This window comes from Calonectris borealis, chromosome 3 (genome assembly GCF_964195595.1).
Source record: "Calonectris borealis chromosome 3, bCalBor7.hap1.2, whole genome shotgun sequence".
Classification (NCBI taxonomy): domain Eukaryota; kingdom Metazoa; phylum Chordata; class Aves; order Procellariiformes; family Procellariidae; genus Calonectris; species Calonectris borealis.
In genome coordinates, this window is record NC_134314.1 from 58,868,758 (window position 1) to 58,892,750 (window position 23,993).

The 23,993-nt window shown below is 37.5% G+C and overlaps 1 protein-coding gene across 1 annotated transcript in view; it reads right to left on the reverse strand.

The window, feature by feature from the left end:
• Window positions 1-23,993, reverse strand: part of TRDN (triadin) — a gene marked incomplete at its 5' end in the record, with an annotated part of 237,298 nt that overhangs the window by 38,213 nt on the left and 175,092 nt on the right. The window contains 4 exon segments of the mRNA XM_075145762.1: window positions 10,552-10,581; window positions 20,162-20,212; window positions 20,802-20,852; window positions 23,592-23,642. Of these exon segments, the coding sequence (XP_075001863.1) occupies window positions 10,552-10,581; window positions 20,162-20,212; window positions 20,802-20,852; window positions 23,592-23,642 (183 nt within the window).

A 23,993-nucleotide genomic window follows, 5' to 3' on the forward strand; every position in this document is an offset into this window, starting at 1 on the left:
AAAGCTAAATGTCAATGACCTAGTCAGACTTTACAGAATATTTAATGATATATCACATGGTATTTAACCTAAAGGGTGAGAAATGAAAGGCTGTATTCTGCTGCTTTCACTCATTTCATGTAGTATCTTGCACTGAAAGTAAAGCAGCTTTATTCAAATTTTGCGTTTAAATAATATTTCTTTATACAGTGCCCAGATAAGCTGTGAAACTCCATGCTGCAAAATGTGCAGATATTGAAAATTTTCATGATTTCAAAAAGTGACTGGGCAAATTAGAGAAAAATCTACCAAATGCTCTTTAAACATGAAGATACAGTTTCTGGCTGAGGTCACAAGGTGATCTCTGTGTGGCTGTTTTTTCCCGTACTCTTTGCTAGATGTTTGCTGGTTTGGCCATTGGAGAGAGGCTGTTGGGTTAGATGAACTCTTGGTATCAATTCAAACAGCTGTTCTGATGTTACTAACTAACAGGACTACCTGTTAGGTAAATAACTGCTTGTTGTTCACAATGTTAGGAAATTCAGTCCTAAGTAAGTACTTTATCTTCTTTTGTTTAACACCTAAGCTGTATTAGAGGAGGAAAAGGGTCAAATTCGTATCTAATGAGAACGGATGGATCTTTGATGAAATACTTGAAGCTACATAAGATCTGAACTGGATCAATGAAATTATCTGGCTCTACACTCAGCAAAAATGTTTTTGAAATTTCTTTTGTGTCATTCTAAATTAAACTTGGTAACTGGGTTTGGTAGTTATCTTGCTGATTTCACATTCACTTAAAATTTTCTTTGACTCTTGCCTGCTGTTCTGAATGCCAGAAGGGTATTAATTATATATGACATATTTTTGTAAATTAGCTTCTGATATGGGTTCAGAAAAGAAATCCTCTGATTTATTGAACCATAAATTGGTGAGGCTAAAAGCAGAACGTACTTTTCGATTATAACATGTCTCTTTTCCATCTGGATAATAGTAATTTGCTGTTCAGACACAAATATATTTGTGAGTGTGCACACGCTGTAAGAAAAGAATATGTCGTGCAGGAAATGAAAGCAATGCCAGAACTATTTGTTTTAGTGAAGAATAAGAAATAATAATACATGTTGTAGCTGAGAAAATTATTTCTAATTGGATAGTTACATGTGTATTATAAATAGGAAAGTTACTTTCCATTAGGCTAAGTAAGAGCCTGGTTCATCTCTCATTAAAGAGAGCACAAAGACTCTTTAACAGGATTTGGACTGGGCATTGGACGAACGCACCCATGACATTAATCTGTAACAACATTACAGGCCAAAAGGGGAATCAAGATCAACAGGAGTCTTTTAATGGAATTCTCAAAATTTGTGCCTTAACCTTCCAGTTTATACATCATGACAAAGGATAAATCTTTGATTTCCTTATTCAAGCTAACTAAGTCCATTCTCCCTGAAAATGAACTAGACAAACTAACAATTTGGCCCTTAGACAAACCAATGGACATCCCTCCTTCAAAATTCTGTGGGAATACTGTAGTCTGCAAGAACTTAAAATGCCACAACGTTCTGTCTAATCATCAATGCGCTTTTAATTTAAGGTTGAATAAAACAGTTTTGTTCTAGTCAGTGCAAGGTTTTTCAGACTGTGGAGCAATTGTGTTATCAAAAATTCAACCGGAATAAACCAAATTCCTTACATTGGGCCAGTTCAGAATGTCTCAGATGATAAGAACTTTGTCAAAAAAGGGATTATTAGGATTTATCACTCTCTTCAAGAGCAGCTCCTCGCCTTTGTGAAGTTATTGTCTGTACTCTTTGTCATTCAAAGGAGAAGTCAAATGTTCCCACAAGTTTTCTATCAGCAGACCTGGTCCCTCATATCTGCCTGTGTCCTCCTCAAGTCCTGCTGGCTGGCTGAGCCGCTGGCAGACTGATCGTGCAGAAAAAACAATCTAATGAGCATATGTCTACAAAAAAGGATTCCTCACAAAACAGATTCGCTGCAGCAAGCTTCCTATAAAGAGAATGGCTTGTGCTTGCCCTGACCCCTGCTCTGCATTAGGAAATTGCCTTGACAGTGTATGGCCAATAGTTACCCTATGGATGGCTCCATAGGGTAAGTGTGGTGGTGGTGGTGGTGGCACAAATAGAGGGAGCTGGTGTATGATTATTTTAACGTGCATGCTGTGCAAGCCTTGTCCTTACAGAATCTCTTAATTTCCTACAATGTCCATTTTACATTTCTGGCTTACTTTAAACCTACCATTTTCCAGGATATTTGTCCAGGTTTCTACACATTAAAGAAATATTATTCCATTAAGATGACAGGTATGAAATATTAAGCAATTTATCTAAGGCTATCTGGAAGGTTTGCAGGGAAGCAGAGGACTTGAGCTTCCAGCTAGCACTCTCACTCTTGCTCATTATCAGGGAGTGCTTGTCTGGGCCTTGGATCATATTTCAGCAGGACTTTTGTGACTAATGATGACAACAGGGTAAATGGTTAAGGCAAACCCTCCTAAAATGCCATGGTTTACCATTATAATTAATAATTAACAATTAACCACTGATATTAGAGCCTGCAGGGTATTCACTTGCAACAGACTTTCCACCAAAAAAGCTGGCAGGTTGCTCTCACAGTTTCTTCTGCTTTATTTCCATTACCAGAGCAGCCTGGTCCAAGATATCTGCCTTCATGCAGTTAGCATGTTTGTGTCCTTGCTGTTTGGTTTGCTTTATACCTCGGGGCTGCATAGTGGAGAATGAGCTGACTCTTGATTTTGGGGAATTTGGCTGCTGTTGTCTAGAACAACTTGTTTTTTAAGACTTATTTGTAACTGGCAATTCAAGAGTACTTTATATAACTGGGAAAAACAAAAAGTTCAGAAAGAGAAGGGAAGGGAGAAACTTTAGCATGCGGTAAATCTAGTAGAAATAGCAAAGAAGTACAGACATTTCCAATGTTTTTTAACGATTTTTAATGAGAGGAATTGCTTCAGCTTGAATCTGAGATGCATGCCTGTAGGGAGCATCAATAATGATCCCAATCTTTCTCTGTTTCCCAGTTTGTCAGTTAAACAATAGAAATGCACTGGGAAATGTAAGTCTGTTGAAACAGCAATCTTGTATGATAGCACTGAAAGCTAATGTCTTTAAAGTACTATAAGTCTTAAAATCCCAGGAGGATAAATCTTCCATCGACGGAGCTGAAAGAATAAAATTTCAGTCAAATGTAGATGAGGTACATATGCTGCCTTAATGCAGTTCATCTTTAGGCACGTGTGGTGAAAGACCTGAAGAGCTTCCTCTCAATATCATCCTCAGCTTCTGACGTTTTCATGTGCTCTTCCCTGAAATTATGGGATGGGAACATACAGATGAGGGAGAATATACTTAACAAGCTTTCACTATTAGTAATATCAGTTTTACATTTACATATAGCTATGGCAAAACATAGCCGAGCTCAGGCCATGCTTTATTGCAACACAAATTATTGACTCATAAAGGGTAACTGAGTGAAATCGGGCAGACTGAGGTATGTAGGATGTTAGAGTGATGACATTTTTTTCTGAATATTGACTTCAGTTTGTGCAAAAATAGTGTTATTCACCATTCTGTATAAACAATTGGAGCCAAAAGGAGCACCTCTTGCAGATGTTAATATTTATTAATATTTGAATCTTCAGTCTATTTCATAATGCCTGTTATTTGTGAAAGGTGCCAAACTAACACCCTGGGTCCAGATTCCATGCACATACTTTGAATATGAACTTCTTTGTTGAGCTCCTCCTTAACTATGACTGGATTTGTAAAAGTATAATCATGGCTGAATATATATTTACATATGTTATTAAATAAATGTAAAATAATCATCATTAATACAAGAATAAGACGACCTCATGAAAATCTAGAATTTTGGAGCAGAGATTAGTTGATATTAGGAGTGGAAAACAATAAAAAATAATTAGCTTTTGAAAAGATGTACTTTTCCCAGTGTGCTACCCAAATTAATATGGTGATTAAAGCAGAGGGTTAATGGCTACCTTCTAGAGGCAGAACATCCTGAGTCATCTTTGCTCTTCATGAAATGCTGCTGATCACTGTTTTTGCTTTAATTACAACTTTGTAAGAGCACATTTTTGAAAATGATGTCTGCATAGATAAAAAAGCAAATTAAGATTACTACTAGAAGAACTGTTAATTCTGGAATTGCATCTGAATAGAACACCTCTGAGCATTCATTTGCAGACATCTTAGCACAGAGCAATAAAGTAATAGTTTATCCCATGGGGAAATTTTTAGCCAATTAACCATGTGTTATTTGGATATCCAGGTGCTTAAGCATATTATGCTGATTGACAGGTGCGGGTGTTGCTGACATGAGGCCAATATACCTGTATTACACCTAACTTTTAGTAACAACACAGACCACCAATTACACAGATCACTCTTTCCTCAGAAATCACATCTGTTTCATAATCATTAAACTACTAGTTTAACTGTGTCTATTTATTGGTAGCAGGGGCTGAATAAATTACAGTTGTATTTTAAGGCAAGTGAGAATGATTAACACAAGTTGTAATCATAACTGTGATTGAAATGCTATGGCAGATCTATCAATATGAATTGTTTTGCAGGTTTGTTGTTACATAGGACATACGAAAAAGTATAATCTCAATTTTACCTTGAATGGATTACAAAGGTGTAACCAATGACAAGGTTTAGATTAAATCCTTTTGAGAATAAAATTGTGGGTATTTTTTAAAAAAATATTGATGCAAGTTAGCATCATTAATTTTACATGCCTTAACTATGAGTACGCTGAAAACGAGGTGCTAGGGAGATAAACATGCAGTTTGCAGCTTAATGTTATGAATTCTAGATTAAATATTTGCATTAGCCCCTCCATCTAAGTACAATGAGGATATTCAATGAGCTATTAAGATCTATAAATGATTTCCTGCTTTTTTTCATCTTTCTTCTCTTTCTATGTCAGATTCTTAAAAGAGAAAAAATAATTAGAGGTTTAGGGAGGGTTGTTGAAATAATTAACAACAAACTATCCTCATGTTCATTGCAGTTTGTTTTCTATTTTTGTTACTAAAGCTAAACTATGTTCCTTGTTATAGTCAAGTCAGAAGCATAGGTATCTCACAGGGGGCAATACTTGGCATTCTGACAGATATATAAGACAAAGAGATGAAACACTCTCTGCAGGTGCTTATTTCTCTCCATTAACTCTAAAGTGAGACTAGGATGAATAGCTTCAATGTAGAGGACTAACTTTAGACATCTAAATTTGTATGAGTTAAAGTTTCTTAATGTTTAAGTTCATCCGAGGATCTAAAAAAGTTCTTTAAATTTATGAATTCAGTGAGAAGTGTTGAGCCCACTGCACTCACCATTCGTCTGCCTACTTTCTGCTTATATTGAAGGGGTAGTCTGGAGGGTGTTTTCTGGTCATGTCTTATCCTAACTGAAATATCTGCAACATGGAAGGTACATGAGCCTGGTCCCTCAAGATCTGGCCATCAGTTAACAGAGGTTGTTCAGATCATTACGTCTCACATAACCCTGCAAAATGGACATAAATTATTTGTACCCCCCAAGATAGTTGAGGAAAGGTAAACAGAGGTCAAGCAAATTTCAGCTAACTGATGTAGACTTTTCAAAACATTTTCTGTATTTCATGCAAATTCTCCATTCATTGATATTCCTTGAAAATGCTGGGGTTTTGTTGCTTCAGCATTGGAAGTCAGAGCTCCAATGTATGGCCAGTCATCTATTAAATGAAAAATACCTTTAGGCAGGAGTGGATTTACGTTGAAGAGTACCTTGTCTGTACCTTAAGACTCCCGTAAAGTGTTCTTCGGTAAAACCACGTTATTTAGTTCTTAATCTGATTCAGGAAGGCAATGTTAACTACTGGCTCGAAGGTCCTTTGGGCTCCATCTTGTGGCTACTTCAATGACTGTTACCTCTTGAGGGAGATGCCTACCTTCAGTTACAGTCAAAATAGCACTGCTAGTTTAAACAGCATAGTAGCATGTGTCTTTTTATTATTTTCTCATACATAATACTGAATTTTTGACACTATTTTAAGAAATGCTTTTAAAAGTATTTCTACTTTTTTTGTCTCTGTTTAGGAATACTCATTCTGTTAGGGGGCTGTGTAATACACTTTGCAGTTATAGAATTAGGTAATGCACTTTCTTATTCTTTGAGGTGTGTTAGAAAACTACATAACGAAGGTTGGTTCATGTTGCACCAGTGGCATTTGCAGCTGAGCAGAAATCCCACACAGCCGTGACCATTTCCTTTATGAATAAGAAGGCTGCCTTCCAGTTTTTCTGGTCAACTGCAAAGCTAAGCAGTTCTGAAATGCACTGCTGCCCAGTTCTTTTTCAGTTTGGAAAGCATCTTGATTTTTATATACATTGAAAAGGGACACTGCTGTGCCTTGGCCAGTTTATACCACACACTATATGCAGAGCAGCAGTTTCCGAGCGATGGATAGGGTACCATTACCAGGAGTAATTGAAAGAAATTGTCCTTTACTGGATTGGCAAAAATATGGAGTTTGGAGCTGGAATGTACATGCCTTGTCCATTTTCTGCATTTGATATTAGCTGCACTCAGACTATATGCAGTTTTTTACACCATGATATGTTTATTGGGAAAAGGTCAAAATGTGATCCTGCATACTCTCCTGTCAATTTATTATTGATGAAACTTGTCAGATGAATGTGGTTTTTGGCTTTCTAAAAACTATTAAATGAATTTAGAGCAAGCTGCCAGAGTGATAATGCTGAAAATCAGAACGGGAGTCATGTTATTGACAGGGAACTAGCTTCTGCATCTCACTAGCTTACAAGTACTCATAACTTCTAACTGTAGGCAGTCTATATAGGAGATGAGACTCCCAGAAGACAGCTACTCTGAATTAGATGCGCACTCTAACTTGCTCTCAGAAGCAGGACAGGGCTCGCGCTCTCTCTCGCTCATTAGCCGTAGGGAGCCTGGAGAAACCAACTTCCTGGCAATTCAGGTTCATGATTCACTTTGAACAATGCCATGGTTCTTACACGTATGCATGTTGACGCGTAACCCACAGGGATTATGCGGTGGCTAAATCCTGTTTGGGTTCACTAGAATCACAGAAGTAACGAATCTTCAGGCAAGCTTTCCTGAGACTGACCTGGAGAGAGAATTTACTAAGCTTGTTAAGGTTGCTTGCTTGACATCCCCATCTCAGTCCATGCCCTCTTTAGTGAGAAATCAACAAGGTGTGGGAGCTATGAACTGAAATGAGAAATTCCATTTTATGCAGAACTAGGAAACCTTGAAATTGACTTTAATCTGGCTCCATTTCACACAAAGCATTTTCGGAACTCTCTGTAATTATGAAATGTTTTTGAAATATAAAAGTACTCTTTTGGTTTAAAAATATTAACATTTCTTTCCTTTAAAAAGGGCACTTAAAACTGAAAAAATGCTGAAATATTTTGGTGTTACAGCTCTGTGTATTGTTTTCTGGAGGTGCCCTGAAGCTGATGGGATTTATCTCACATCACCAACACCTGGGTCTATTGTAATTCACTTGAATCCCTGCTTGCAGTGCTTTGAATTATGAGCAAGAGTTAAAAATTTTCGTGTACTGGCAGCCAGATTGCACTTGGGGATTTTAGGAAGTGCCTTCCTCATGCAAAGGGTTGCTACCTCTTGCCCTTTAGGAACTGACAATTTTGTACATATTTCTGTGACAGCTCCTCTATCCCACACACGTTGAAAGAAGGCATAACATGATGCTGGAAGCTGAGGCTGATTATTTTCTAGGACTTCAGTCACAAAGTCTTAGAGAGCTAATCTTTCAAATAGAAATGATTAATGAATAAATTTCATGCATAAATTGTGCCTTAAGGTTCCTGTTAGTATCAGTCATATTTGGAGAAATCAGTGAAATACGTAAGTTTCTCCATCTTAATTTTGTTCTTTTCTGTTTCTTTGAAACTCCTTCATGTCTGATTTATGCTATGCACAGAATGTACTGTTGGTAGAAAGTGTCATTCCATTTTCTTCTCTTCTCTTTTTATGATGGCTTGTCACTCTGTATTGCTCATTATTCTTGTTTTTCTAGATGAGGGGTGTGTATTTGAATAAGACAGAATAATTGGAGAAAGCTTCGTATACAGTACAGTGCGTATGTGCTGCATGATTCACATGAGAAATGATAAAGTGGTATTTGAACTGTGCATGCTACCAGCACAATATATTTTGCATAATGAACCAGTCGATTTAGAGCACTGCCTGGCTACTTCTATTATTTTTGCAGCTGGGCAAAAAATATTGTCTCCTTAAGCAAAACCAGCAAACATTGCCCCTTTTTAGTGTGAGTCAGAGGAATACACATACAGCCTGGAGTAATTTTTGATGATAAAAGAATAAGCAGAAATAAATAAAACCTGATGATTTTGGGAGTTAGCTAGTAACATGCAATATTTTCTGTGTGGGCCCTGCAGAGAGTGTGAACATAGATGAGAACGCTAAAGCTGTTCATTTTTGGGAAGAGGCCTTGTTACCTCTCTCTAGTTGTCCAGTTTAGTGTGTATCTACTGAAGACAGTAACGTTGCTGAACCAGTTTTCCTTAGTTACTGGAAAATTTCATTGGACTGGCATGTTTTTTCACTACAGTCACTACCTTCCTTGCTGACAGGTTGGTTATGATCTCAGAAAACCAGAGGGAGGTTTCGTCCAAAAATAAATAAAATTATGATATCAGAAGAATGACCAAAGCTGACTTTTAATTTGCACATCCATGTTTCTGTGAAGTAGGTTGGTGGTAATCAGCAGGACAATGTATACCCTGCCCTGAGCCAGATGCTTGAAAGTATCCTACTTATACTTGTTGGCAAAACCCTTTCTACAAAATAAGAAATCAGAGGAAATGATTTTTTAGCAGAAAATACATAAAAAAGAAAATGAAATGGAAAAATTGATCCAACTTCAAAGAATGTTCATTAAAAATGCATTTTTCAATCATTGCAATTTTTGTTGGAGAAGATTATGGTTAAGGAGGAAAAAAATCCTAACGCGTGAAAAATGAACCAAAGCTAAGCAGTAGGTATTTCAAACAAATTCCCTTGATGTTGTTCTGTACATGAATGGACCCATAACCTGTGGCAAGGCTAACGGAAGTAGAACGCTTAGCAATTACCTCACTCCTTTCTTTCCATTAAGGATGTAACAGTCCATGTGGTAAATTCAATGCTGTGAACATAGCAGGCATTTTGATGTCTGAAAACCAGTGGCTGTAAGTGTAGCCACCAGTTTTCTGATTCTCCCTGCTTCGTGTGCTACCTTTCATGCCTCAGTTGTTGCAAATTAATCTTTGAACAAAATATCCTGCTTGATACCTATTAAGCATGGTTGTTTTCGATAACCAAAATGAATTTTATTATTCTGTTAAACACATGAGGTGAAATTTTGGCTCCAAAGGAGTGAATGGGAATTTTGCCACTAACATCAACACAGCCAAGATTTCACTCATGAGCTGTTAAAATAGTTGAGACTATCATTTTTTTTCCAGTTCAGTTAACGAATCTGTATAGGGATAATGGAAAAATTAATAAATTAACAGGATTGAAAATGTCTTCATGTATAGACAGCAAAGGTTGGCTCCATTGTTCAACTATGTGAATCACAGAATTTCCAAATCTTTTTGAAATGACAAAAGACACTCCCCTCTCCCAAAAATTAACCCCCTCCATCAGTAAACTTCAGAAATAAAGAGCCATTTTTTTTCTCACTTACTCAATGTTAAGTCTCAAATAATCCTCTGAAATCTATGGAAAAGTTCTGGAAATGTTCTCAGTTTAGTGAGCAAGATATGGCTTATAAACCAAGTAATCAATTCAGTTGAATAGATTAAAGAAAAATATCACCTTAGTGCTAATATTTCATTATTTTTACAGATGAAATAAAATCATCAAATTACAAAAAATATTTCAATTCAGCAAATCTTCTTCTGAAAGACAACACTATAAATAGATATTTAGGGTCTGATAAATACAGTATACTTATCTTTAAACATTTTAAGTAATGTTTTACCTTCTGATTTAGGGCAAAATTTTCTACTAATCTGTCAAAATACTGAAGAATGACTTCAGCAAAGCTTACATTCATGCTACATACATATCTGAAAAGAGGAAATTAAACGTGCCTAGGAAAGCGCCTTCTTGCAAAGAACAAACAAACAGCCAGGTCAGCATGCACGGTGCACTGCAAGTTTTGTTCTCTTTGACAAATCCTAACATGGCAACAAAAGCCTTTCATTTTCTTCCCAGTCAGAACGATGAAGTGTCTGATACTGGGCTGTGTTGGCCTGTGGTAAAAAGGAGCTAACAATACTGGAAATAACAACTGTGTTATCACAGTAGGAGTAGATAAAGCCGGCTGATGGTAGCACATGAGGTGGTGTATGTCATCACAATTGTATCACTGAATGAAAGAAACATTTCTCACAGCGGTCACAGCCTGAAAGACACTTCAGTCAAGGGAAAATAATTGATTTACCTTTCTTTTCCCCCTCCTTTTTCACCGCAGCTGAAATGGAAACAAAAATACCATATTTTCACAACCAAATTTAGTAACATGTAATATCAGTAAAAATAATTCCAACACCTATATATGAGCCTTTTGTGTACATATCTCAAACCATACATATATTATGCAATATATATTATGCAAAGAGATCTATTGCCAGATGAAGAAACTGATAATCAGAAAGATAAAATGTTTCCTCACAGACACCCAGCTCTGCTATTGATGAGAGCAAATTCCAGCTTTCTAGATTCTTACACTTAACTTTAGTCATGAAGTCATCCTTCCTCCCAGACACTAATACTGGGGGATAGAGGCACAGAGTGAATATTTCAAAATCAACAATGAAGAAGGATAGATTGGAATAGGAAGGCTTGAAGGGGTAAGGGGAGGCTAGAGGAAGGTTATGAAGCATCACCTCTTTTAGAGAAATATGTGCTTTTTTGCTATTAAAGCTTGTAGTGGTAAACAAATGCCTAAAATAAGAAGTAAAAAATCACCTGAAGTCATGTTCAGGTTTCTAAGCCTCTGCCTAACATGGGGAATTACAAGACCTGATCATGCAACAATCCCACCCCCAAATCCCACAGCATGGGTTTTGTGGGAAGGAAGATTGGACAGAGATGGGAAGGAAACTGCTGCACTGCATATTCCCCAGTTTAAACAACCTGGAATCAGTTCCCCAGAGCAAGCTGTGCTGTGTGACCAGGATTCAAACTCTGGAGACAGAATAACAGTCCCCCAAAAGCTCAGCCTCAGATTCCAATAAAACATTGCATGTATCTGCAATGGGTACAGTGAAAACATATCAAAATTTTACTAAAAGGACTGAGATGTCTCCAATGGGAGAGTTACATTTGCAGATGACTGCTGCAATCCTGATGGAGCTGAGCCAAGATCATACCTAAGTCCATTTGAAATCCATGCACTACCCATTCCCCCGCCTACCTTTATAGGACTGAACCTTCTAAAATGTAGTTACAGATGTCACTTTATTTTGAAACCTCTGCTAGAAGTGGTGGTAGTAAGCCTCTGCCTTAGGCTAGCATTTGCGGGCAAAAGAAGACAGAGTTCAATTTCAGAGCTCTTACTCCCCAGAAAAGAGCAATGAACAGACCTGTATGAACAGACCTGACGTGGCACTGGAACTGGGAAAGAAACAGGCAGAAGCAGAGCTCTGCCCTTCCTTTGGAGAACGTGCCCTGGTACAGGACAGAAATCAAGGGTCATGAGGCCAAAGGAGGGAGTAGGCACAGTCTCAGGTGTTTGCATTTTGGGTTTGGGTGCTGATCTCTGCTTCTTCAGTGTTCTTAAAATGAAAAGTCCTTTTATTTCAAACTGTTAGTACATTTGGATAAACAGATCAAAAAGGAAAAGGTTAAACCTGAAATTACTAAAATGCTATCTATCAATGGCCTGCGGCAAAAAAGGATTCTGATTTCAAAGATTTTTCAAGTTTTCTACCACTTACTCTCCTTTGAGAATGAAATAAATTTTTAGTATCTCAGGAATGTGCCCAACAGTGAAAAAAAACTTTCCTGCCTAGAATTAGTGAAAATTAGCACAAGGTTTCCAAGATCTGGTCCTCTTTGCAATCACTTTGCTTTCATAGGTGATGTGCATATCAAAGCTGTGAAGTGTGCTTTTCACAAAACTTTCATTACAGAGGATTTAGTATTTTTTCCCCCAGAAGCTGCTATAGAAACCTCAGTGGCTTTTGAAAGGCATACTTACTTGCCACTTGAAGTGTGTTGGCGGGACTCCCAAATCAGCAGAAACCCCAAATATCGAGACTCTGGGTAGGACTTATAAGCAAAAGTGCAGTGCACCTCTGGGGCTCCTCCTGCTTTCTGCCCTGCCAGCTTACGGGATGCGGCTCGCCACACTTCGGGTCCCAAGGCAAGCACAGGCAGAGCAAGGTCCGTCCGTGCCTGCCGCTGCACTTATGGCTAGCTAGTTTCTGTTAGTATGCTATTATATCCCGTTGTGACATCTCTTTGAATTTTCACCTTGGCCACAGTTTTTCTGATGGAATGTACTGTAAATACTCAACAAACCTTAAGAGACAGAAGAGACCTCATTCTGACTGCTGTTGCCAATAGCATTGCTCTGATCAAGTCCTGTTATTCAAACTTAAAATGACAAGGAATAAATGAAAAAGAGCACAAACACTGTAATTTACATTGCTCTTTCAGAAGCTGAGAAATGTATTTGTATCTGAAATGCAGCAAAAAGATGGATAGATTAGCCAAGGAATTTGGTCTACAGCTGATAAAAAGCCAGATTACTTGTTGAGAACAAACATAATATATTGTAGCTGGGCAAGGAAGGACATGAAATAACGTAGAATGATGAACTAGAAACTGTGATGCTCAGATATGAGAGATGCTCTTGGCTGTGTTCTTTTTTACATTGATTATTTACAGAAAGAACAAATTCTTAAGCTGACTTTTTTTGCACTGTACAGATGAAAGGTATTTTCTAGTTCTTTAATTAGGAATTTGTACCTACAAACCTGTTCAAATAGGACTATATTAACACCTTTAAATCACAGTGACTTCAGTTAGCCAGCTGCCTTCCTTTCCTAGACCTGTCCAGATCCAATCATACATTTCCAGTTAATATAGATATAATATAAAGCAAAATATATTTATGAAGGATACACATCCCATTTTCAGGGATCATGAATCCAGATTGACAACTACTCCAGAAACCAGAAGTGAGCACCATCATCTTTTATGGCTTGGGAATGGGAAAAAAAATATCATTATGAACCAGACTTATGGCAGACCTTGTTCAAAAATTTTTCAGTGGGGTAGGAAAATAAAGACAAATTTCCAGTGGTGGAAAGGTCACAAAAGTGTGTCAATGTAGTAAGTATTTTTACAGAGAAAAAAATAATTCAGGTTCAGTATGGTTGTATTGGTTTTTACTTGTATCAGAAACTTGAACGTAGATCACCAGCAGTCCTTTAAACCCATAGATAGTAATGGTTCTGAGCGACTTTTTTCCTGAGCTGTTCAGCAAACAGAAACATTTCTGAAATCTTGAAAATGTCTCGAAAACACTAAAAACCTTGAAAACACCATTTTCTACTCAACAATAGTCCGCTTGATGTAGCTTTATAACCCAGATATTTAGTTGAATACTGTCAAAGAATTGATTTCTTCCACAAATTCTCCTGTTATTTTCTTGTAATAAGCAATTGGTTTCCATCCTGCGGCATGAAATTTAACTTCATTTCTAAATTTACAATAATTAGTTATGAAAATTTGGGCTATGAAAACTGTATTTCCATATAGATATCCAGTTCCTCTGTGGTGTGTTTGAAGAACTTTTGACTTAGCTTTGTAATTTTTACTAATTAATCTCAAAGGTAATCTGAATCTTTCCTATTTCTTCTTCTATGAGATTTTTGTTGCTCTTTCCTAGCGCACTCCAGTGCCACATTATCATGTACGAGTTTTGTATACAACACTCCAGACAAGATGCATCTTTCTTTGATTTAAGCAATGGCCTTAAAACACTATGTACATTTTTCCTAATGCACCTGCATATGGAAGAAAGATCTTCACTGATTTGTCTGCAGCAGTACTTAGGTCCTTTCCTGAATTTATGTAGTAAATTCAGAGATAAATTCTTCTTTAATATTTTCCCTCCAGTATACATTACCTTCTATTTAGTGACACTAAATTTTCTTTGCCTCATGCTGTCCATTCATCTTATAAATTCAGTGTATCATAGCCCCTTCTAATCCTGAATTGTTTAACTAATTTTATGTCATCTGAACATTTCATTACATTACTATTTCTATCTTTTCCTGTTAATTAAGGCATGTAACATGAATCCCAGACATGGAATCATAAACAATTATTCTGTAAATGGTCTGCAAGATGAAAATTAATCAATTGCTCTCTGCTTCCTAAACAGATATTTATTTCCTTCAATACTGTGCCTCTTAGGCAGCAGCTATTTGGTTTCTGCAGTAATTCCTATACTGGAACTTTCTAAAGGTCTATTTAAACCAACCCATAAAGGCTGTGCTTATTACTTTATTAAGATGTTCAAAACACTTATTAGTAGGACAAAATTTCCTTTTGCAGAAACCATGCAGGCTAGATCTCTGTCATGTGATTTTCCAGATATTTGTTTTTGTTAAGATTTTAATTATGATTTCACCAATTTTCTGACTGATTTTTAAATCTCTGAATAACCCTGGAGTAATTTAAAATATTGTATTTACCCTGACACAGTTTGAGACAGACAATAACTGATTTGGCTGAAGTTGGTGGAAGTTTTGGCTAAGTTCTTCCATTTATTTTGATTATAGACATGTAAGTTATGGTAAAACAAGATCAAATGCAGGCTCATTCCCTGTGTCAGGTACTCTGTGATAACTGTTCATATGAATCTGTTATGCTGAAGTGAAAACCACCTCATGGAGGCAGCTACAGCAAAGCAGCTGGCATTCACTAAGTTGATGCTGTCTTTGCCCATCTCACCATAAATTGTCCATCTGTTCATAGCTTGAGAAGAAGGTACTGTTTTAAAATATTTAAGAACCATATACAGTGATCTTTCTCTCTCAGGTCTTCCTAACAGATATTTTATCTCTCTCTTCTGGTCTTTCTGAGTTCAGAATTTCTCTTTTCCATGTCAAGAGAAATATTAATTATGTTAAAAAACCACAGTTAAAAGAACCAGGAGAGTGAGCGGAGAATTTAGCCTTTGAATTGGCTGGAGCATCTGTGTTTAGAATGATTCTTATTCAGCAGCAGGAAACAACCTTCCTGCCCTTTTCCTCCTCTGGTCCAGGTTTTAATGAACAGGTTTGGAAAAATAACTTCTTATTCAATTATCTTCATACATTTTATTATTAATGGGCAAGGAAGATGTTGTGGTTGAACTCCCCTGCATAACCTGATTATCCCTTTTGTCCTAATTTGTAAGACACAGCTGTCAGACTTACTAGGAAAAATTTAGTTCACTAGATATAACCCCCCAAAAAGTTTACATTGTTTTTTTCTTCATTACCAGCAATACCTTAATGAGAATAAACAAGCACATTTTCTAGAATGAAAGCGACACAAGCGTGCGAGTTCTGCTTCAGACTATCAGGATTCACACTATATGGATTATCAGGCCCCCTGTAAAGTCACTGGGTAGGGGCGGTAAGAGAGCGGCTACGTTCCTGAGCGAGTCCCCTTTGACGGTGTGTGGAGTCTGGTCCAGCCTCTCACTGACACCTAAGGAACGGGGAATACTGACAACTGGCAGAATCCTGACTTCTCCCATCCCTGTCTGAGTCCTTGAAACTTGACACCTAAAACGTATGAGGATTAATTCAAGCACACTCCCAAAGATAGGCACAAATCTCTAAAAATACCGCAAAAAGCCAAGGAGCGGGACAGAGCTACGCAGGGATCTGATCTCTCTGTCGCATCAGAGAGTGTAAATCTCTCTTTGCCAATCTCACTTTTCAGAGGGAGTGCCCAAAGTACAAAGCTTTTTTGGAGAGGAACAGTTTTTCATTGGATCTGTGCAGAAAAGAGTGCAATTGGGCCATAAAATAACAATAAACCAGAGAACGCCTGATTCTGTGAGCTGTTGAGAAGCACATTGCCCCAGTCAGAGAGAATCCTGGTTTCTAATCTCAAATATTACGTGAAACAATAATATTATGCAACAAGAATTTTGTTTTACTATATAAGCATATATAAATAAAAAGTTAAGAGATATGCATTCAGAGGACTTTTCAGAGTGCTATTATGGAGATCTGGGAGTCCCAGCATGTAGCAGTCCCTACCTCCAGGAAATACCGTAAGTATCAATAAACATACTTTCATTTACAAACCTGTTTTGATTACTGAATGTATATTTCTACATATATATACAGATGCTACTTATTCAGGTTGAATATTTTCCTTAAAAAAAAAAAAATTTAAAAATCAAGTATCAAACCATAAGGACAATGTTACACTTCATAGTTTGCCATAAAGCATCTTTAATTTATAAAAACTGCTTTTTGGAATTAAAATTTTATCTCCTTCCTTTTATAAAATGGTATTTATTCGTATTATGTAGTTATTTCTATTCTTTTTCTCTTATTCTCTACCGTCTATTGAAGATTTTTTCCAGAGAAGTGCTGACTCACGATGGGAATTTTATACCTCCCACTATGACTCAGTCTTGATATTTATATATCTGTCATTATCTTAGTGTCTGACTTTTAAAGGTCTGATGTTTTCTTGAAATATTTCTTATTGGCAATATTCAGCAATGAGGTTCTGTTATGGATGGATCATTTGAACAGGCTGATATTGCAATTTTTATACACCTAATATATCTACATTACATTTAGGTTCTCTATTATTCAGGATTTTCTATTATAATTCTATATCCAGCTTGTGAATGTGAATTCGACTTTCACATTTCAAAAATTTATTTATCTTAACAAAGGGGTTACACTATGGCCACTTCTATTAATGCAACTTTCACTGGATTTGATAGAACTCTGTAAAGTGGCAAGTGCTAATCAAACCACGGCTGTTTCTCAAGGCGTTTTTTGGTTGCCTAGTTTAAACCGAGAAGTCCGCTGAAGAAGCTCCCTGCATCCTCTCAGTTGGCTAATAAAAAGTACCAGTGCTTATAAAGGTGACCTCCTGTTTACACTTCTTTACAGGGCAATGGCCACAAAATTTCTGGAACACTTTTCCCAACAGAGGCTTTTCTCAAACTGTCTGCCTGATCTATGTGACGTGTAGTGAAGCACAGCATCCCAAATGGATGCTTAAAGCCACTTTACGCATTGGGGTTACACTCTTCTGACAAAATGTCAATGTCTTGTCATACATATTCAGTGTCACTGAGTTAGTTGTATTTGTTTTTGGAAGTGCTGCATTCGTATGAATCCCAGCAGCTAAGAAATGCCTTATGAAGATCTGCCACATGGAACAGAAAAGACAGAAACAACTTTTAAAAACCTGCAGCCACTGAGCTGAACTGCCTTCAAAGTGAGCTTGTATAAGATTTGCTGTGTCATGGACTTCGGTGACTAGAAAATGACTGAATCCTATTGTAGACACTAAGGTGGCTTCACTATACACATGTATACAACCTGAGATCTTCCTGCTCAAGTAACACTTTTCTGTTGCAGTCTTGCTCCAGGGGCTTTGAAGGATCTACAGTCCTGCTCAGACCAGCCACTTTACAGAACTAAGATACGCAAGACTTAAAAAGAAGGCAGTTGGCCTGATCACGTGAATGACAGCATCTAATCCAAATATTTTCAGTTCTTCTAGAGCCAGTTAGAGTCAAAGAGAAATGTTTTTGCTGCTGTGAGATATCAGTTGCTCTCAGTGAGCTGTGCAAGGCATCAAGTACGTTCACAGGTGGCATGCAAGGTTGTGCGCTAGCCACTAGGAAAAACTGAAGCGAGTAGTGCTCATCTCACTTGGGAAGTTGGTGAAGGCTATGCATACTCAGCACTTTTAGTCCCCACTAAACTACAGCATTGCTCATCCAAATATCTTGCTGTTACTATAAAAAACAATCAGTTCTAATTCAGACTTCAACCATGCCATTGTTCTTTATCAGAATAATCACAGGTGTCTCTAAGGTGACCTTGTACTGCAGTGGAGTTAAACTCAGCATACTCTGCCCTAAACGTTCAGATCTTAGCTCTTGTGTCTTGACAAGTAGGAAACTAGAAGACTGTAAGATGACACTACAACTCAGAAACTTTTACGTCTCTTACAGTGTTTCAATCTATAGGTTAAAAAGTTAGCCCATGAGGAAAAAATCTGTGTGATATGAAAGTTCACTGGGAACATAGCTCATATTTTCTACTGTTATAGTATAAGGAAAATCTTGCATGTCTCCTATCAACTACTATGGGAAGTACATTAATTTTATAGAAAAAAAAAGAGATAGTGGAATTAATGACTTTGGGGTACTGAGTTTCGTTCTCAAATATACTGAACATAAACCACTTCATGTGCAGTCAGCGAAATTCTACAATGTTTAATTAAACATGTCCTTTCTTGAAAGTACTCAGTTTTGGAACTTGAAAGGAGCTGTTATTCACTGGCTGATCAAACAGAGTTAATTAAGTAATTTTTAAATTTTTTTTTTTTTGTATAGTTGGGTGGATGCTTGACACTTCACTGAAGCTAATTCATTAGCAGTGCAGCTAAAAAACTCTTACATACATATATTACTTCTTTATAATATTTTACCTTTTGTAATAAATAGTATTTTACTTTTATTATCACTTAAAGTTAAATAAATCAATCTTCAAACCGGAAATATTTATGGAGAGCTGAAGACAAAAATTAGATAAGAAACTCAATGGGAAACTCAATAGTCAAATACTTAAGGGTCTAATAGATGTTTAACTCTTCATTAACCTACTTATGTTTCACAAATATGTTTGCAAAAACCTAGCAGGAATTCCATAGGACTTGTTTGCCTGAAGCTCAAAATATAAAAGCCAAGTTGTATCAAACAAATAATCAATAGACACAAAACCCCCACAGTTCACTACTCCCTGTTGACTAAAGTAAATGAAAAGAAACGGTACAATAATGTGTCCCTATTTTTCTAATGTCCTTGACCTTGGACTGACAATCCAGGTTCATCTACTTTGACTACTTCAAAGAGTTTCAGACTATTTAATCCCTAGTTCCTTTTGTAGTACTTAAGCCTTCACTTGATGCAACTGTGCAAAGTGATAGCTGATTTCTACTATTCTGCTATATGCTACTTACATACACTATGTGAAATGACTGCACTTAAAACCTTGCAAATGTTATCTTTCATAACTTTGTCAGAGAAAATATTGCCTCATTATTTCTAGTGATCCTTAGGGAAAATCTAAAGATAGGAAGTGATATTATTCAATTACCTGAAGTAGTTTTCAAAACCAGGTGGAAGTTTTTAAGATTGGCTACTCTATTCCCATGGCTCAAATGACTGTTTTTAGTTAGCAAGTTATTACATATTCTTATCCATGTTAAATTATTTACACATTTAACCTGAGAGACTGCTTTCTAATGAGCAAGTAGTATTTAATCAATATGCAAATAGTGTCAAAGTAAAACTAAGTTTTGTTTGAATTTAGTTGATATGAATAAATAAACCTGAAAGTATTCGGTTAATTATAATTACAGTTTTAACACTGCCTAAAAATGCCTAGTATTTAAAAGGTCATATATTATAAATTGTAATTGATCTTTATTTGATGGCTAGTGCTGATATTTCAGTGTAAGAAGAGAGAGAAAAGCACAATCAAATAATGTCTTAGAGGAGAAAAGTAAAATGCAATCTGAAATTACAAATTTAAATAGAAAGAATGAGACAAAGTTAAGAGAGAAAAAAGCTACAACTTGCATGTATAACCCCATATGTATCTCTCATTTATCACTCAGGTAAAAAGAATGTCCAGCAGCAAAGGATGCCAGTCAAAGATATTTATGGATATCTAAGTGAAGAAACTAGGATTTCTTTTAGGAATACTTGCACAACAGATTTATTTTCTCAACTGAATCTTATGCTAAGGCTCAGCTCAACTTGGGATTGTTACCTTTTTCCTTAGCTTTAGTTGAAGCCTTCATTTCTTTTCCTTTTGAAGAGTCTGTAAAAGATATCAAACACAAAAAAGGAAGGAGAAAGTTAGTAATATAAGTATACACTGTGTCCATCACTACTATAACAAACGTGCATAATATCCGATCAAGCAAAATGTGCAAAAGAGATAAGTGTTAAGAATGAGAATTTCTATTTACTTCAATAAAAGGCTCAACTTAAGATTTGAAAGCAAAACAAAAATAATTCCTGCCAAATTAGCTGGCAAAGTTTCTGCAATTCAAACCATGCACACAGTCCTGGGCAGCCTATCATTTCAGCCTTTAATGTGAATTCAGTAACAGGTCTGTTACTAATGCACTCAGAACAGACCAGCATTCCTGCTGCAATATTGGCTGTGCAGGTCAGACAACGGTTAAAGAACACTACAATAAGGGTTATGATTTTATTATTTCTGAATCGTGTCACACACAGCTCCTTTCGATATATCAGACCTATTAAGTGAGAAGAGGCTAGGTTTAGTTCCTTTTCACCAAAAGCCTTTGATACAAAATATATCGAAACTGCACTGAGATACCAGCATACCCTTTCATGAGGACGACTGGTTATTTCCCAACCACATAATGATAAGACATTACCCTTTTCCTTTAAGGCTGCTGGAGGCTTCACATCTTTTCTTTTACCAGTCTCTAGAAAAAAACATTTAACATTTATCACAAGTCAGGTTAGAGAACTAAGATGACACTTGAAAAGAAAGCAAGTCAAACAATTTGATATGTAGAGAGCACAAAAGATGCAATAATTAAATTGATTTAACAGCACAGCAATAAAGAACAGGACAAAACAATGAGGTCATTCATTCATCCTTTTAGACTTGGATATGCAAAATAATAAGCCTTCAATATGTCATTAGTTTCTTTGCATTTTGAGGAAACTGTTAAGCTGTCTCTCAAGTAGGCAATGAAGAATAACAACTTACAAAAAGGAAAACAATTCTATAGAGCAGTTGGCATCAATGGATTTTTCTTTTGTTGAACCCCCCAAAAAAATTAATCTACACCGATACAATTAAAATATTAGGAATACTGGTATTGAAAGCCAGAGACTGCTGATAAAGGTAAGTGGGAGTTTTCTTTATTCAGGAGTGACAAAAGGACCAGTTACTCATTCAGGACTCCATTATTCTTTTAATATCAAAGAGGCCATATGGGTATTGCCTGTGAACAGATTTCACTTCCTGCATACATATAGCCTTTTAAAATTACAGGCAAGCTGGGTATAAAATAAGAGCAGTGCTCATCCTTTGAATGTACATTCATATATTTTATGTCACAATGAATAGTCCAAGAACATAATTGTATCTTTAATTTTTCTGCAGCATATGACAAAGTATTAAAGGAGATGAGAAAAAACATTGAAATTCTAGTTCTCTCTTTCTTGTACCTGACAAGGCAGAACCCAAGGACAAAAGAAAGTCCAGAAGTTGGCTAAGCACAAATAAAGGAAAACCATGATCTTCTTGTGGTGCCCAGGTGAGACACATGGACTGACAACAGTGACAAAATGGAGAATCCTGAGCCCCAAGTTGTGCCCTGGCTTCATTCCCTGGAGTTTTTGCAAGGAATAATACATTCCTCCCAGAAGTGCATCACTTCACTGTATGTCTGTTCAGTACTCTGCACTACGCCAGCCGTTATCTGGGCTGCATTGAATATCTCCAGCTTCCAAAAGAATGGAACTTTGTCACAATTTGGATCTCAGATGTGCCTTTATAGCTCAGGAACCATGTACAGTTCTGCTAGCCTTTGCCATTTCCCTGAAATTTTTGAGCTATTCAGTACTCTCCAGAAAGTCATCAGTGCCTGTGAATCCTATAATTCTTTGTATTAGTGTTCAATACATGTCACATTGCAACAAAACCTGGGGCCGGTCCTGTTCAATATCTTCATCAATGATCTGGACGAGGGGATCGAGTGCTCCCTCAGTAAGTTTGCAGACGACACCAAGTTGGGCGGGAGTGTTGATCTGCTGGAGGGTAGGAAGGCTCTGCAGAGGGACCTGGACAGGCTGGATCGATGGGCCGAGGCCAACTGTATGAGGTTCAACAAGGCCAAGTGCCGGGTCCTGCACTTGGGCCACAACAACCCCAGGCAACGCTACAGGCTTGGGGAAGAGTGGCTGGAAAGCTGCCCAGAGGAAAAGGACCTGGGGGTACTGGTTGACAGCCGGCTGAACATGAGCCGGCAGTGTGCTCAGGTGGCCAAGAAGGCCAACGGCATCCTGGCCTGTATCAGAAATAGTGTGGCCAGCAGGAATAGGGAGGTGATCGTGCCCCTGTACTCGGCACTGGTGAGGCCGCACCTCGAATACTGTGTTCAGTTTTGGGCCCCTCACTACAAGAAGGACATGGAGGTGCTGGAGCGCGTCCAGAGGAGGGCAACGAAGCTGGTGAAGGGCCTGGAGCACAAGTCTGATGAGGAGCGGCTGAGGGAACTGGGGTTGTTTAGCCTGGAGAAGAGGAGGCTGAGGGGAGACCTCATCGCGCTCTACAACTACCTGAAAGGAGGTTGTAGCGAGGTGCGTGTTGGTCTCTTCTCCCAAGTAACTAGCGATAGGACGAGAGGAAATGGCCTCAAGTTGCGCCAAGGGAGGTTTAGATTGAACATTAGGAAAAATTTCTTTACTGAAAGAGTGGTCAGGCCTTGGAACAGGCTGCCCAGGGAAGTGGTGGAGTCACCATCCCTGGAAGTATTTAAAAGACGTGTAGATGAGGCCCTTAGGCACATGGTGTAGTGGGCATGGTGGTGTTGGGTTGACGGTTGGACACGATGATCTTAGAGGTCTTTTCCAACCTGTATGATTCTATGATTCTATTCTATAAATAGGGTTTTCTCCAAATAGACATTATCAAACACTCCGTCATCTCTGTGTCCACAGCTAGCAGGCCAACCTCCTGCAACTGAAAGGATTAGAGATGTATGTATCCATGTTGCCAACAAATGAGGAAAAAACCTTGACTTATATCAGTCACCTTCAAACATCTGGATCTGTCAGTAGCCTCAGCCGGTCTCATTCTCAGTCAACCACATTCTTGAGCCATAGCCACATGGGCCAGATTTAGTCTAGTTCCCTGCAGCAATGTCCCCACTATAGGATTTAGACAACTTGTTTTTGACAGACTAACATCCAAAGGTGGTATAAAAATACATTTTAGTATTTCCCCCAGGATGCAAATTCAAATCTCTGCATTTAAAAGAAGCTCAGGTAGTTACTAGGGACCCTACTGGGGATCTGTACAGCACAAATTTTGTTAAAAACAATATCATGGATAAAATAATCAAACCATGAACCAGGATGGGTTTGGTTTTCCATCCTCGTATATTCCTACTCAAGACCTGTTTCTAGCATTGAATAGCTTCTTCACTTACCTTTTTCCTTTGACCCCTCTGGATTCTTGGGATTTTTTCCTTTCAGAGAATCTGTAGGGAGATAATTAAGTTTTTGAGACTTAGAAGGTAGGACTGTCCTTCTACACTTAAAAGAAAAACCAACAAGTATTTAAAAATTAAGACTAAAATTGTGAACATAAATAGATGCAACCTTGACCTGTCTTTACATCCTCTCTAGTGACCACCTTATATTTTTTAATAATGCAATAATGTTAGTAGCAAATGCAAGAGTAGGAGTTACTATAGATCATTCTGTCTATAGAGACCTCACAGATGGGTGAAATCGGAAAGGAGAAGGGGAAAAAGCAAGTAATGGCACAGGATTACAAATTCTTAGGGCATTATCCAAAACTTCATGAAGACAGAAAGGATTATTCGCTT